The sequence below is a fragment of the Peromyscus eremicus genome, chromosome 5, assembly GCF_949786415.1.
Source record: "Peromyscus eremicus chromosome 5, PerEre_H2_v1, whole genome shotgun sequence".
NCBI classification, from domain to species: domain Eukaryota; kingdom Metazoa; phylum Chordata; class Mammalia; order Rodentia; family Cricetidae; genus Peromyscus; species Peromyscus eremicus.
The window spans coordinates 25,664,984-25,682,466 of record NC_081420.1 but is presented as its reverse complement, the minus strand read 5'-3'; the positions used below and the strand labels follow the sequence as shown (position 1 = coordinate 25,682,466).

General features: G+C 40.9%; 1 protein-coding gene across 1 annotated transcript in view; it reads right to left on the bottom strand.

Moving 5' to 3' along the window:
* Positions 1 to 461: 461 nt before the first annotated feature.
* Cage1 (cancer antigen 1) overlaps positions 462 to 17,483 on the bottom strand; it is a 38,816-nt gene continuing 21,794 nt past the window's right edge. Inside the window, exons 7-13 of the mRNA XM_059263154.1 lie at positions 16,311 to 16,421; positions 14,778 to 14,858; positions 14,117 to 14,224; positions 9,223 to 9,327; positions 8,243 to 8,313; positions 2,370 to 2,438; positions 462 to 589 (exon numbers count right to left, since the gene is read on the bottom strand). Coding sequence (XP_059119137.1) covers positions 505 to 589; positions 2,370 to 2,438; positions 8,243 to 8,313; positions 9,223 to 9,327; positions 14,117 to 14,224; positions 14,778 to 14,858; positions 16,311 to 16,421 — 630 coding nt within the window. The 3' untranslated portion in view covers positions 462 to 504. The remainder of the gene's footprint in view (positions 590 to 2,369; positions 2,439 to 8,242; positions 8,314 to 9,222; positions 9,328 to 14,116; positions 14,225 to 14,777; positions 14,859 to 16,310; positions 16,422 to 17,483) is intronic.

Sequence of the window (17,483 nt, the reverse complement as noted above, 5' to 3'; positions counted from 1 at the left end):
AACTGACTGACTTTGTGAGAGGAAACGATGTCCATCAACAGAGTATGGTGATCAACAGCTGTTGTTGGGGATTTGACAAACGGATGGAATGGGGTGAAGGCAAACCTGGAGGCAGGAAACCAAGCAGGATAGAATGTCAACAAGTCACATGTTTGTTGTGCAAGTGCGGGGACCTGATTCACACTCCTAGCACCCACATTTTAAAAAAGCCGGGCACAGTGCTGCACGCTTGTAGTCTCGGCACTGTGGAGATGGAGACAGGAGGATTCCTGGGGCTCGCTGGCCAACCAGCCTACCCTATTTGGTAAGTTCTAGACCAAGGACAGACCCTGTGTCCTAAAACAACATGCATGACTCCTAGGAAGGGACACCCAAGCTTGTCCTCCACCTTAGATACTCAAGTGTGTGCAGGGGCACACGCGCGTGCACATGCACACACACGTGCACACAATACAAATAAATTAACTTCAGGAATTGAGTATTTAATCATGTATTACAGTCAGTTCACACGGAAATAGAACATTCTTTACAGTGTCCATCAAGATTACCTATTAAGGTCATGGACTTTGGATGATTTTCTAATCTTGGTCTGTAAGAAAGAAAGAATATGATGTAAAAATGGGGAGAGAAGACTAAAATAGTGAATATGGTTTAAAAAATACCATTATTTGGGCATATTTGCCTATCACTTTCAAGAAGTTGTCCTTTAGGATCAAACTATGAGACCCTAAAAAGACAAAACTTTCAACACATAATGTGTGGACCATCTTCAGTGTGGCCCATCCTCAGTGTGGCGCATCCTCAGTGTGGACCATCCTTAGTGTGGACTATCCTTGATGCATGTGAATAAACTGGGCCACAGTCTCATTATATTTAATAGGGTCCTAATTTACTTACATCAAGATTTAGCTTTGAAATGAAAACCTACAAAATCTCCTTGCGAGTGAAGAACTAGGAGCCAAAAATAAACATTGGGGGTGGGGGGAGGATGGGGGGGATGGCTCAGTGACTGAGAGCACTTGCAGGGACAGAGTTTGGTTCCCAGCACTCCTGTTAGGTGGCTCACAACAGCTCCTAACTCCAGCTCCAGGGGGTGCAAAGCCTCCGTGGTCACCTGCACTCATGTGTACATATCCACACACACACATAGACATACATAAAATAAAAATGTATTTTAAAAAGTTAGACATCTGGGACTGTTTTTTAACCCCAAAGTTCCACTGTTTCCACTGCCATGACGACTGATCAAAATCAGCACCGTGACTTTGAGAAGATGCAGAGGGCGTCTCAAGCTGCACGGAAGGGTGCACTGAGGTCAGAGGTCAGTCAAGACTTCAGAGCTCATCATGGCGGAAGCCTGCAGGGCTCTGGAGTTTTCACACAGGACTTAGCAGCTGGGGAGTGCCTTGTGACCTCTTCCCCTGATTTCAAAGTCAATAAATCCATATAAATATGCCTCGCATTCAATGTAAAAATTAGCTATGTGATAAGTAAACAAATGTCTCAATGGGTAAATGTATAAAATTATATGGAAAGTATTTTTAAATAATTCTAGAAAAAATACCACAGTATGTTTCTACAACTCAGAGAAAAATCCATGTTGTTTTGGAAATCAAAATTCCTGAGCAGAATTAAACTAGTGTTTGCAAAGTGATTATATAAAATAACTTATTTTTTTTCTAAATCTCCAGTTTTGGTATATGTACTGCTGAAGCTAGGACCCAGCTGCGTACTTACAGTTGACCTAAAAGATCATGTACATATCCTGCTGCATGGGGCTACATGACTGAGACTCTTCTAAAATTACAGATTAAGAGTTCATGTTAGTGAAGGGAGTCAGTTTATAAACATGTAGAAGGCGATAAACACCTCAGCTCATAACGCCAGCAGTCTCTTGCTTAGAGCTTCTGTGAGGGCAGGCAGCCTGGCCTTCTAATTCAGGCTCTACAAAAACTTTATTGTAACTTGGTAGGTGGAACATGCCTGAAATCTCAAAACTTGGGAGCACTTGGTGGAAGGATTTTGTATTGTAATCTGTGCCACATAGCAAAAAATAGCTCAAAAAACAATCAACCCAGACATAAGACCATCTCAAAATAATATAAAAAACAAAACTTGTGTTTAACATAGTATCTTGCTAAACTTTGCAGGCTAGCTTCCAGAATAGTGGGGGGTTTAGATATGTGCCACTGGGCATGGCCTACAGGAAAACTTTGATCAAGCAACTATTTTATACTAGAAAAATATAAAATACTTCATATTTATCTTTTAATCTTAAATAAAATATAAGGAGAGAAAAAAATTTAAATGTATAATTTACTATATGTATTTTAAAGACATTATTTTTTTAAAAAGGAAGGGAAACTTACCTTGACCTTCTGGCTTTCTCTTTGGGCATTCTAATTAAATCTTCCAAATGTCTATTTCTCTCTTCCAAACTGAGGGAAGAAACAATTGCATTTTTACACAAAAATAGACTTTTCAAGATGAATATTTTGTAAATTCTCTGGAGGCTGTCTTAGTCACTGTCCTATTGCTGTGAAGACACACCATGACCATGGCAACTCTTATAAAGGTAAGCATTTAATTGGGGGCTTGCTTACCAATCCTTTTAGAGGACTGGTCTATTATCATCATGGCAGGAAGCAGGCAGGCATGGCACTGGAGCAGTAGCTGAGAGCTTTACAACCTGATCCACAGGCAACAGACAGAGGGAGACAGACACTGGACCTGGTGTGGGCTTTTGAAACCTCCAAGCCCACCCCCCCCAACAGTTCCACTAACTGAGGACCAAGCATTCAAACATATGAGACTACAGGACCATTCTCATTTAAACCACCAGAGACTGTGAGTCCATACTGTAAGGATTATGAGCTAAGATTGTTATCTATAATAAAGTTACCCTATTAAATATTTTATGAGGGGAGGGCAGGAGGAGGGAGGAGGGGGGATCTGTGGCTGGTGTGTAAAATGAATAGAAATTTTCTTAATAATAAAAATTTCTTAATAATAATAATAAATTATTTTATGATCAGATTTTCTCATAACTAACATTATATCCAAAGCTAATCATACACCATCTGTTCATCTCAAAATACAGGAATCTGGGTCTTTTCTTGGCAATTCAGAACACTTGGTCAATTTTTCCCTTTATAGGTTCCAGGGCTAAAGATAAGAATAGATAACAACAAATCTATAGCATATCATTTAGATTTGTTTGTTTGCACAGTGGGTCAGTGTAATGTAGCCCTGGATTGTGTTAACAGAGTTCCTTATCTGGAGCTGCTTTACCACAGGAAAATGTGTGGTAGCGTCCTGCATGGTCACAGCATTCTGTTGGCCTGTTAGATAGAGATTTTCCTGTTTTTATGCATTTAGAAAAAGAGAGAGAGACAGAGAGAGAGAGAGAGAGAGAGAGAGAGAGAGAGAGAGAGAGAGAGAGAGAGAGAGATCCAAGCAAAAGAAACATTTAGAATCTCAAATATATTCTTTAGGACATATAGTCAAGACACTAAAAAAGTTCAAAACAAACAGTACTAAAAGCTACAAGGGAAAAAAAAGCCAACTCATCTACAAAGGCAAACACAGCACATTAAACCTCTCAAACCAGGAAAGAATGGAATTAGACAAAGGCTCACACAGCACATCAAACCTCTCAGAGGAAACCCTAAAATCCAGTAAAGAATGGAATGGTATATTTCAAGTCCTAAAAGCGAATAACTTCCAAATAAGATTGTTGTGTCCCACAAAATTGTCTTTCGGAACGGTAGAGAAATTTGAATATTTCAAGACAAACAAACTAAAACATCAGGACTGCCAAGCCAACACTGCAAAGGATACTTATGTGAGCCCTGAATATAAAGGAGGAAGAGTGTGGACCAAGGAGCACAGGGAAGAATACCCTTCTTGAGGAACAGATGAACAAGGGAGAACTAAGAAAGAATACAAAGTGCATACAATAAACCCACAACCCCCTAATATGAATAGAAGAGAGAGAACAGAACAAGTAATAATCCAATTAACCAGAAAAACAACCAATCAAATTACAGGAATCAGCACAGCACTCTCAATAATAACCCTAACTGTAAGTGGTTTTAACTGTCCAATTAACCAATTTAAAAAAAAAAAAACACTGACTAACCTGGGTGGTGGTGGTGCACTCTAATCCCAGCACTCGGGAGGCAGAGGCAGGTGGATCTCTGTGAGTTCGAGGCCAGCCCGGTCTACAGAGTGAGTTCCAGGATTGCAGAGAGAGGCTCTGTCTTGAAAAACACAAAAACAAAACAAAGCAAAAAACTAAAACCAAACCAAAACAACAACAACAACAACAACAAGACACTAACTAGCTGATTGGACTAAAAAGCAAGATCCAAATTTCTTTTGTCTCTAGGAAAGGCATTTCACTGGCAAACAGTTACAGACTGGAAGTGAAAAATAAAAGTCAATGTGCCAAGTAAATGAAAGTTGCTGCAAGCCGCAGGAAAACACAACAGAATTCAGCTACTATTACAAAAGCTACTACTTGGAAAAGTCAAGGACTTCTCCAAAGGTCATGCCATGGCTTAACAAGTCTTGGTGATAATTTAGCTTATATATATATATATAGTATATATAGTATATATATATATATATATATATATATATATATATTATCTGGTTCCTAAAATGATTTTCTTGTGTGCTTCCAAGAACTCCTAACAGTGTATTTATCTAAAATGCCTATCAAGCATCCAAGGCCAAACGAAACAACACCTGTCTCCTAGGTCAGGTGGATAGCTTTATTTCTTGTGCAATTTAGGGTGAGACCCTCCTTTCTTATACAACCTAACTAATAGACCCCTAACTTCTTACCTAACCACTTCTAGGAATGTAGACTGAGCACATAGATCCCCTTTTTGATATACTAACAGTCATTAACACTCAGTTGACCTCCTCTTTTACCACTCCCATTTTGGATTGTAAAAGAAAGCCTGGTGGTCACTGCCTGAGGAAAATTCTTACCTGCCTTTATGACCCGTAGAATTCAAGCCTGGTGACCTTGCTTGACCAGGGGACTGCTATTGCTTGGGTTTATAACTGGATTGCTGGGAGACTTAGGAGGAATGTGGAGAACTTAGAGACAGAGAACAGAGAGGGATAAGGAGGATTTTGACCAGAAAGAACGTGTGGACAAGATGGAAGATGAGGAAGAGTCAGATGGGGAAGTACTAGCTGGGTAAGAACGAGATGAAAAGGACCTGGATGAGGCAGAATTAAGACGAGAGAATTAAAATAGAACTTAGAGAGAACAGTAGATAAATATAGAGAGAAATAAGGCAGGAAAGGAGGTAGGCACGAGAACAGAACTGAAGCTGTGTAAATAGGATGTTATCCCAGAGGAATTAAAGTGAATGGACTAAAGAGCTCGGTGTGCTGAGATTATTTCCCGAAAATAGTCCTCACTGTTCATAGTTCTCTCTCCTGAGCCCCTGGGATGTATAATATTAAGGCTGGTCACTCTAATATTATACAAGAGAAAGTCAAAACTAAGCTGGCAGAGCTCCGGAAGCATCAAAGAAGAGATGGTGGGAAGAACGTCAGTGAGATGGCTCAGTGGACAGAAGTTCTTACCACACAAGCCTCAACCTGAGCTGGATCCCCAGAACCCACCATGGAAGGAGATAAGTGACTTCCACACACCCAGGCACAGGCAGGCCTCGAGAAAACAAAAACCCAAACAAATGTTAAGGACGTAAAGCAGATGTGTTTACCTGGGTTAGGTCATCCTCATTTTGTACCCTTAGAATGACAACTGCCTTTTAGTAACATCACTTAGTTGTTAGAACATTTCTTTTTCTTTTTCAATGATTTATTTATTTTTATTTTGCGTACATTGTACACTGCTGTTCTGCCTGAATCTATGTCTGTGTGCGGGTGTCAAATCCCCTGGAACTGGAATTACAAACAGTTGTGAGCTGCCATGTGGGTGCTGGGAATTGAACACAGGTCCTTTGAAAGAGCAGCCAGTGCTTTTAGCCTTGGAGTCATCTCTACGGCCCTAGAACATTTTCTATCCCTGAATTTCTTCCTCTCCTAACATTAATAATCATTTTTGGGAAGTATTGAGAATGCAGAATGAGCTCTGTATTTACACTGTATCATAGAAACAATTTAAGGGATTCTTGTATTCCCTCTCCCTAACTCAGACCTGATATAAACCCCAACATCCCAAACTTCCAGCCACCCTGTCATTTTATAACTCCAGATGTTCAAGTTGGATTTGGAATGGGAATGAGATGATTGGCTTTAGGCCCCTATCTGTTGATCTTTGTTTTCTGGATTCTTGTCTTCAATTCTTCCATTCACAATCAACCATGCTAAGCCTTGACTACAGGGCTCATGGGCTAGGCCCCTCCCTTCTTGGGAAAGGTGTGAAAGGCCTGAGTACAGGGCACACTCTGGATTGTTTCTGGGAAGTTTTGTTGTTTAGGATTGCAAAAATAATTGTTTGCTTCTTTTTTTTTTGAGACAGGATTTCTCGGGTTGCTCTGGATGTACTGGAACTCTATCTGCAGACCAGGTTGGCCTTGAACTCAAAGATCTGCCTGCCTCCCAAGTGCTGGGATTAAAAATGCGCCACCGCTCTGGGCTGCAGATGATTCTTGAAGTGTAAGGTGAGGCAGCCCCACCTGGAGAAGGCTGGGTCACACTTCTGCCACTGGAAGGTCCATGCCCCGTGTACTGCGTGCCAAGGGCAGTTCGTTGGAGCTGGCATGTTTACCCACGGCTGCCCCATCACAGCGGTAAGGTTTCTCACCTGTGTGGGTTTGAAAGCATGTCTTGAGATGCCTAGGGTGCTGTTCTTTCCCACTCCCCACTCTGGTTAGGGGGCCTCTGGCAGTGTCGTGAACCGGAGCTCATGGTGGGGAAGCTCCGGAGCAGGTGATGCTCTGCCAGGGGTAGCTGTGGGATGGCACCCTGGGGTAAGCAGCCAGCAGTTCCTCTCCACCCAGTGGAATTATTCTCGCTATGAAGCCATAGCTGCAAGGGGAAGTCTTGTGCGCCGCTTCCCCTTGCTGAGCTGTGGTCCAGCTTCAAACTGGGCCCATCGGGTCCCACCAACCATGCAAGAGGACACTATTATGCTTAATTCTGGGGCACAGCGTGGCCTTTGGCAAAGCTGATGACCCACTGACCGCCACACTCGCTATCAGGGCTCTCAGCTACTCAGCACCAAGTTGCCCATCAACCACCCAGGAGCTGCTGAGTGGTGGGCTGTCTGGCCACCAGGAGGAGGGGCAGTGGGGGTGGTGCCGACCAGCCCCTGTCTGCAGGAGGAACAACTTCGGATCCCGCAGGCATGGGGCACTGGCACGGTGGTACTCCACCTGGAAGAGGAGGATGGAGCTGAGGCTGGTGGGGAAACAGTGACCATTGACTGCCAGTTGCAGAGAATAAAGTCTTTGTACTCCTGGGTCTCCTTCGGAATGGGCAGCCTGGTCATCTCTCTCCAGGGCTGGGACAACAGTGGCTTCTTGTGAGAGAGCTCTTCCTGTGACTGGTAGAGGTAAGGTGGGGCGGGTTAGGGTGTGTGTGTGTGTGTGAGGGGCGTGTCAGTGAGAACAGGGGGCGACAGCGCCTCACTCGTGGTGGCCTAACAGCGAGGATACTCGAAGCCTGAGGTCAATGAAGATTTCAAAAAATAAGAAACAGCCGGGCGGTGGTGGCGCACGCCTTTAATCCCAGCACTCGGGAGGCAGAGGCAGGTGGATCTCTGCGAGTTCGAGGCTAGCCTGGTCTACTGAGCGAGATCCAGGAAAGGCGCAAAGCTACACAGAGAAACCTTGTCTCGAAAAACCAAAAAAAAAAAAAAAAAAAAGAAAAGAAACAAAACCCAAGACCAGAAGTCCCAAGTTGCTCGAGATTCTTTTTCTTTGGATTAAATATAAACTGGTGGTGCCTTTTTAGGAAGTTCGTTTGTATATCAAAATTCTCAGAAAAGCTGTAACTCTTGAAAACAGCAGCAAGGCAAGCAAGCCCCAGGTCACATGCCAGGCTGCGCTCTTGGACCAGCAGCATCCCCCATGAGTAATGAAGCAGCTTATTCTGAATCCGCCAGGGGACATGGTTTTAGCCCATCCTAAATACACATCCTTGTTTTTCTATTTCTAAGAGTCAGAGAAAAAGATCTTAGAAGCCAGAGAATGAAATAAAACATCAGTAAATATTCACAAAATTTAAAAAATTAGTTTTATTAACTTACTGTGCAATCTGAGAATGGGATATCTCAAGTCTTTGGTCAGCACATTTGATAATTTCTTCATATGACGTTACCTTGAGAAAATAAGAATTTTTTTTTATAAATACAAGCATTTGTATTTAATTTTGATTACTTTCTCCTTTTTAAAAATCTTTACAAGTTGAAGTTTAATTATTTGAGTACAATAAATGAAAATCTTACAACAGACAAAAATCCTTTTCTATTTTGATCTCAGGAATATGAATAACAATAGAGTTAGGCCCACTCATCAGGCTGGAAATGTGGGTCCCAGAAACTAGACAGCTCCAGTGAGGGCCCTGTCATCTACCAGTCTTCCATACAATGGTACCAACGATACAGGGGTCAACTAAGGATTATAGCCCATTTGATTAAAGTTAATGCAGTCTTTGTGTGTGTGTGTGTGTGTGTGTGTGTGTGTGTGTGTGTGTGTGTAAACTAGAAACCAAGCATGGTGGGCCCATGCCTACAATTTTAGCACTTGGGAGGGAGGCTGAGGCAGTAGAATGTAGGATTCGGAGGTAAGCCTGGGCTACATATGGAGACAGTCTCAAAAGACCAAAAGGAAAACAAAAAGGAAACTTAAACATTAAGTTGGCAAGATACTTAATTACCTTGAAGGTAAAGTAGCAAAATTAAGACTTTAAAGTGCCTGGTACAAGGTTCTTGGCCACTTTCCAGCTATCCCGCTAATGGGGGCATTGAATGTGCATTATGAGAAAAAAGGGACCAGTGTAAAGTGGCTTGGCAAACCTCAGATCCTTTTGGCTCTGGAGTTCTATTAGTTCTGATGTGATGTTTGTGTTGAGTTTTATCATTGTTTGGTTTGCTTTTTATGCTGAGGACCAAACCCAGGGCACATGCTAGGCAGGCACTCTGCCAACTGAGCCACATCTCCATCATTTTTTGATGCCTGGTATCATTTTTTGAAGGTTTTGTTTGTTTTCCTATAAGAAAACTTGTACCTTATTTATTAAGCTGCCTACGTGTCTTCGGTACTTGTTATTCTCCTCGATGAGTCTGCTGTAATGGTCTTCTTTGCTCTCTAGAAGGCCCCCCAGCTTTGTGATCTACGGAGAAACATCAGTGAAAATGTAACCTGGAAACCACCATGAAACAGGCATAAAAATGAAAACAATCAGCTATATTTTAGTCCATATTCTCTGAAATAGAGTTCTACTAAAGTGAGTCGTAACACAGATGAGCTGGATCTGGGGTTAGATTGCATACAGAACACACAAGCAAGAATTATGATGGACTTTCATTGATTCTGTTATTTTCAACTATGAGATGGCTTTGTAAATAACCCAAGCATCTGCTAGTACCTATGGACATCAATCACATCCAACTGTCATTACCGTCCTTTTCATAGATAACACATGCAGAGACATGCTTGAGTGTGAGTCAGAGCAGTGATGTGGGTGATGATGATACTATCCCTTGCAAATGATGCTCATTTATAAGTTTCAGCTTAATGTACTTCACGGTCCAGCCAATTGTCCAGTTTTTGCAAGAATATTATTGAAAATTAAAACTTATACAGGTTGGCAAGATGGCTTAGTGGGTAAAGGCACCTGCAGCCACAGCTGATGACCTGAGTACTGTCCCCAGACCCATATGGAAAGGGAGAACCAACTCTTGCAAGTTGTCCTCTGACCTCCCTGTGTGCCATGGCAATTCCCATATAATATGGTTTTACACACACACACACACACACACACACACACACACACACAAATCAATCAAATGTAATAAAAGTTTTAAATAAAAAAATTACTTTTTTCTGAGAGTGGCATTTAGGGTCATCAGGAAAGCTTATTAATATTTTTTCTCTGAAAGTTACTTTAATTTTCAAAGAAATTATAGGAGAAAAACTACAGAAAACTTCCTACTAACTAGCAGTGCTAGGAGTGGTTTTTCAGCCTTCTCACACCTTATTTATTTATTTATTTATTTATTTATTTATTTATTTACTTATTTACTTATTTTGGTTTTTCGAGACAGGATTTCTCTGTGTAGTTTTGGTGCCTGTCCCAGATCTCGCTCTGTAGACCAGGCTGGCCTCGAACACACAGAGATCCGCCTGGCTCTGTCTCCTGAGTGCTGGGATTAAAGGCATGTCCTCATGCCTTATATTCCTTTCTCTGCCCAGCCATTATCACTTCCCATCTCAACCTTCCTAGTTCTGGGATTAAAGGTGTGTGCCACCACTGTCTGGCCCTGTTTCCTTCCAGACTGGATTAATCTCATAGCCCAGTGTGGATTTGAATTCACAGAAATCCAGATGGACCTCTGCCTCTGCCTCCCGAGTGCTAGCATTAAAGGTGTGTGCCACCACTACCTGACCTCTATGGCTAACTCTGTGGCTGGCTCTGTCCTCTGATCTTCAGGCAAGCTTTATTAGAGTACAATAAAATACCACCACATTTCCCCTTTTTTGTCTAAAATAATAAAAGGTTATAACTAATAAAAGAAAAACTATAAACAATAAGTATAGTAACTATATACAATATATATAGGGAATAAATACATTAACGATGTCCAGTCCATTAACATTTGACAGACTCAGAGAACATAACTCCATTATTTATCCTGTTTTGTGAGTCTAAAATGTTGTACCTAATTCATTTTCTATCCTAATTTGTATTACCAACCCCAAACTATCTTTTGATGTCTTTCAAACTTATACATTTTACATCTCTTTGGTGAGTTTCTTTCCTAAATTTGTTAACAAGGAAAACTATAATCTTCAAACACTTCAAAAACCTACAAAATATGGCATTTAAAATGTTTTAAGAACTTAGACTTTTCTGGACAGTGAGATACGTCTGCTCCTGGCAGCACCAATTACTTCAAAGAGGATGATGGGCATCGAAGAAACTCATTATGGAGTTTGCTTGCAATGTTGAAAAGGCTAGCCATTTGGGCAAGAAACTGCTCTTGCCTGGACTGCTTGACAATATGTTGTATAAACTGGATATGCAGGACCAATAGGAAGGTGACCACTGAAATTTGCTAAAAAAAGGCAGGATGGTCCTCTAGGTTTCTGCTTCACAGAAGAAACTTCCAGGCACTCTGCAGGACACAGAGGAAAGCAACTGATGAACTTTAACATTAGGTGGAATAGTCCTTCAAATTTCCTGCTTCACTGAAAAATATGCCAGTGACTCGAGGCCTGTAGGCTGAAGATGGATGCTCCAATTACAATTACAGAGGAACTGTGGGTGACTATCCAGGCAGCCAGATGTCTCTGTCATTTCTAGAATTTTGGAAGTTGCTTACAATGCACTTCCTGTTTACTGAGGTAATATTATATCCTTCTGGGGTCTTTGATGGAGTTGATGACTAGATAGTTACAGTTTTAGTTATGATAAAAGGTAAATTAGTTATAAAACTTTAGACTCACAAAAATAGGATAGATGACAGAATATGTTCTTTAATTTTGCCAAAATACAAATAGACTAGATATTGTAATTATAATTCTTGCTTGATAACTGTTTTGTTATATGTAATTTTACTATGTAAAATTTAAAACCTTTCTTTTTGATTAGACAGAAAAAAGGAATTGTTGTGGGATGGTCTTTCTGTATGCTGTGAATATGTGTTGCTTCCATTGGTTAATAAATAAAGCTATTTTGGCCTTTGGTAAGTCAGGATAAGAGCCAGGCAGGAAATCCAAGCAGAGCTACAGAGAGAAGAAGGGCAGAGTCAAAGCAGATGCCAACCTGCTGCCCAAGGAGCAACATGCCAACAGACTGGTAATGCCATGGCCATGTGGCAAAATATATATTAATATAAATGGGTTAATTTAAGACATTAGATCTAGCTAGCAATAAGCCTGAACCATAGACCAAACATTTTGTAATTAATATTAAGCCTCTGAATGATTATTTTATAAAAACAGCTGCTGCCCAGGTGGGACCAGGCAGGACCGAGAAAGTTCAGTCTACAGTAGCACAATGTAATAATCTAATACACATAATCTTTTTTTTTTTTTTTTTTTTTTTTTTTTTTTTTTTTTTTTTTTGTCGGAGCTGAGGACCAAACCCAGGGCCTTGCGCTTGCTAGGCAAGGCTCTACCACTGAGCTAAATCCCCAACCCCAATAACACATATAATCTATAGTGATAAAATTAGGACGGTTCAGACTTCTATCTTCATAGACCTTTAAAAAAAAACCCTTTAATTGTCAGGGCATGGTGACACATGCCTTTAATCCCTGCACTTAGGGAGGCTGAGGCAGGCATCTCTGAGTTCCACGCCAGCCTGATCTACAGAGCAATTTCCAAGACAACCAGGGCTACACAGAGAAAACCTGTCCCAAAAAAACAAACAAACAAAAACAAACAAAAGAGAGAGAGAGAGAGAGAGAGAGAGAGAGAGAGAGAGAGAGAGAGAGAGAGAATCTTTGATTATCATGTGACAGTGATACATATTTATGCAACTGAATGAATGGAAAAGGAAGATATTATAGAAAATGAAATAAATCAGACCCAGGAAGTTAAAAACACTTCATGTTCTGCTTGATAGATAAATGCTTTTAACAGTTAAAGTGAGTGTGTAGTAGTGATATCTAGAGGATGGGAAGAACAGAGGAGAAGACAGGATGGCAGGGGGTTGGATAACAGGTAAGAAGATCCAGTGTTCACAGGAACATGTGCCATATTCTACAAATAATCAGGAGGTAGGTGGCCAAAACTCCAAACACAAAGTCATGGTAAGAAGAAAGAGATTTATTTGATTAATGCACATTGTATATGTATATTAAAATATAGTGTGGAAAAAAGAAAAATATTATACTGTACCAAACCAGTTTTTTAATTGCTCTGTAACTGTTTAAACACCAAAATCATGTTTTCATTTCCTCCTGTTTTCTTGCATTCTCCTTATGTGCCACCTGAGGTAAACTAAGAGTTATTTCCAACCATAGTCATTGAATGCAGCCATTATAGCAGAATACACAAAGCTAAGTGTGCTTTACCCACAGTGGAAAGTAGCACATATTTTGGAGAGCTGTGCCTGGTGTGTATCTGTAAGCTTAGAATGTCAGAAGCTGAGCTGGGATATCGTGAGATGAAGGCTGTGAATGATGGGCTGGAGAGATGGCTCAGCAGTTAAGAGCACTTTTGCTCCACTTTCAGAGGACTCAAGTTTGGTACCCCACACCCACATCAGGCAGCTCGTAACCAACTAGAACTCTAGCTCCAGGTGATCTGACATCCTCTTCTCACCTCTGGATGTACATACATACACAAATAAATAATAACATTAAAAAAATAAAAATAATAAAAGGAGGGATAAAAAAGCTAGTGGTCGAATGCTTATCTAGCATGAGGTGAGCCTTGGGTTTGATGCCTAGAATTAGGGAAAATAAAAGCATGTTTATCTTTTGGCTTCTGCATTTTGAAAGACATAGATCTTATTAGTCTAAACACAAATCAAGTTGAACAATATTTAATTTTTTATAATGATTTTTAAAATTCCTTTTTATTTTATTTTATGTGTATGGATGTTTTGTTTGCATATGTCTGTATATTGCTTGCATGCCTCGTACCTGGAGAGGTAAGAAGAGGGCACTGGATCTCTTGGAACTGGATTTATAGACAGCTGTGAGCTACCTTGTAAGTGCTGGGAATTGAACCTGGGTCCTTTGGAATTACAGATTAACCACTGAGCCACCTTTTCAGACTGATATGTACAATTTTAAAACATGAAAGTACTTCCATACTTTTGTTGGTAATATTGCCATAATACCAGTGTGACTATTTTAATGAGCAATACTTTGGAGGTTGATAACTTCTTAAAATGTAGTGGATAGTAATAGGCGTAAAAAGGACCATAAGTCATTGGTCTATCTTACCAAGAAATCAAGCTCCTCATTTAGATTGTGGTATTTATCCAGTTTGACTGCCAGTAACACAGGTGCATCTCTGGCATTCCTGGCTTCTTCCGAATCAAAATCTGTGACCTGAGATTAAATATGTTTGCACACATTATAGTAATTACATACTCCTATCATTTTAACTTGAGAATCAAAGAAAGGGGGCTGGAGAGATGGCTCAGCAGTTAAGAGAATTTGCTGATCTTTCAGAGGTCCTAAGTTCAGTTCCCAACACCGCATGATGGCCTCACAAACTTCTGTAATTCCAGTTCCACGGAGGTGATGCCCTTTTCTGGCCTCCTCAGGCACTGCATACACTTGGTGCATCTACAGGCAGGCAAAACACTCACACATAATTTTCTTTTTTTAAGGCTCAAAGATTAAGGATTGAGTGACATGAGACTGGATTCATAGAAGTATAGAATTTGCTGGGCGGTGGTGACACACACCTTTAATCCCAGCACTTGGGAGGCAGAGGCAGGCAGATCCCTGTGAGTTTGAGGCCAGTCTGGTCTACAGAGTGAGTTCCTGGACAGCCAAGGCTACTTAAGAACGAGACTTCATGCAAATTTGCCAAGAGACCATAAATATCTGCAGTGTATTAGCATGTTGAAGACAAAGCGTAGCGTGTTAAACTCACCTCAGTAGTGTGATCTGGAAGTGCTTTCTCATGAGCAATTAACTCTTTAAGAGTTGCAATTCTGTTTTTATGTTTCAATAACTAGAAAAAAAAGTATTTCATATTTTAGAGGAAAAGAAATAAAATTACCTACTAGGACATTTATGATGAAGTCATGCACCCATACAAAGTCCAGTCCTTAATGCCTAAATGATATAAATGATTTTACCACTTCCCTGACCATGAGTTCCTACAGCAGACTCAAGACTGCTATGCTTAGGGAGACCAGCTAGCAAGTCACCTAGAGCCCTGAACTGTATGAGGTTTCTACAGCCCTTGCTACAGATGACTCACGGGGCCAAACTCTGTTGTTCACAGCATGTTATTTAGACTGAACACTTGCTTGCTTTCTGGTGGATGGAACTTTGGTACATGATTTTCCCAATAAAAAAATTTTGTGGGCAAGTGGTTTTACTGAACTCCCTTGGCACATGACCCTTCACCCTGTGATCACTAGTTAGTGCTGGGGAAGTGCTGTGCACTCCTGCAGGACATCTGGGAACCTGTTTCCTTCTGATTTGGTCCCACTGTGCCTTTCCCTGGCTGCTTTTACCTGGTAGCCTTTTGGTATAAGACATCATAGCTAGGAGTATAGCTGGATACTGAATCCTATGTGATCCCTGGAGTTCATGGTGGAAGGCGAGAACCAACTCCTAAATATTGTCTTCTGATTGCCACACATGCACCATGGCCCATGTGCACCCCCCCAACATACACACATTAGTAAGTACAATTACATTTAAATTTTTGGAAAAGGCAATGGAGAAACTCTAGGCACTTCTACCCTGATCCTTTTTCCCAATGAAGAAATAAAGGGTTTTGTTTTAAATGCGTCTAAGTGACAAAGTTTGAAGCCACTATAAGGAATGTCAAGACGAACTCCTCTTTAGGAATCATTAATGCCATGAGAAAATGAAAAAAAATTTTCTTTCATTTTTATTACACTTATTTATTTCGTGTGTATGTGTGTGTGTTTGTGCATGTGTAGCAGTCAGAGGAAAACTTCTGAGAGTTTGTTCTCTTCTTCTACCATGTGGGTTCCAGTGGTCGAATTCAAGTCACTGGGCATGGTGGCACGGGTCCCTAGCAACTGAGCCTGTCATCAGCCCCTGTGAATAAAATTTCCCAATGCAAATTTATTTTGTAAATAAGTCAAATTTTGGCTAGTATGTCTACTTCTTTTTTTTTTTTTTTTTTGGTTTTTCGAGACAAGGTTTCTCTGTGTAGCTTTGCGCCTTTCCTGGAACTCACTTTGTAGCCCAGGGTGGCCTCGAACTCACAGAGATCCGCCTGGCTCTGCCTCCCGAGTGCTGGGATTAAAGGCGTGCGCCACCACCGCCCGGTGTATGTCTACTTCTAAGAGGCATAATAAGCTAGTCTGGTCCCCAAGCACTTCTTAAACAAATCCGAAACTTTAGGAGCAACTGTTCTGTGATGTCTTAGCTATCTCTTCCCACTAAACTGAATCAGGTTTTAGAATAAAGAACACAGTACCTCTTTCTCTAAATCTCTCTTTCTAAGGTGAAAGCTCTTCAGTTTTTGCAGCATTATGTCATTAGTTTTCTTACTTTCTTGGCAATGTTCAGCATCAGGAATGACGGTATCCTAAGGATGATGGTTTGAGAAACTAGATTGAAATTTTCTCTGAAGCTAAAATGGAGAAGGAAAACCTCCTTTCAGATATAAGGGGCCAAAGGAGATAAATCATATTGAATCCATGCTTCAAATGTTCTTCATTATCTCAGAGTTAATATGAAAGCCTGCACGTGGATTCACTCATGCCCATTCATTGCCATTAAGAGTGGGTAGTTGGGCCGGGCGGTGGTGGCGCACGCCTTTAATCCCAGCACTCGGGAGGCAGAGCCAGGCGGATCTCTGTGAGTTCGAGGCCACCCTGGGCTACAAAGTGAGTTCCAGGAAAGGCGCAAAGCTACACAGAGAAACCCTGTCTCGAAAAACCAAAAAAAAAAAAAAAAAAAAAAAAAGAGTGGGTAGTTGGGTAGTGCCCAGTGGTGGTGGTGCACACCTTTAATCCCAGCATGGGAGGCAGAGGCAGGCAGATCTCTGTGAGTTCGAGCCCAGCCTGGGTCTACAGAGCTAGTTTCAGAAAAGTCAGGGTTACAGAGAAACCCTGTCTCAAAAAACAAACAAACAAACAAAACCAACAACAAAAGGAGTAGGTAGCATACTTGCTTATCCTCATCTATAATAAATGCATGCTTATACATTCATATTATATTGCTCCTTAGCCTGGCCAGTGTACATACCCAAACTTAAATAAATTGCTACCTCTGACACTAGAACAGCCAGACATTCTCAACAACATTGCAACTAGGTAGTTCAAGAGTAGCCAGGATGAAGGTAACTATACCAAGATAACCTAGAGGTCTAATGTGCAAGGCTTTGTGCTTGAGTTCTATTACTCACATGTGAAACTTTGGACAAGAGTTCAACTCTTCTAAAGCTTGCTTTGTTTTTCTGAGTTAAAAACAAAAGCCTAATAAGACAAAGAATGATGTTAGGTTGATTCAAACATGTCAGGGACAGTAAATGTTTGAATGTAAGTGCCTCCAGGGATAGTCAGGAAGTCAACAAATACTTGCTGCAAGCTCATTATAGGCTTGACTCTGCATTGGGTACAGAACAAACAGAAGGTTTGTGTATCTA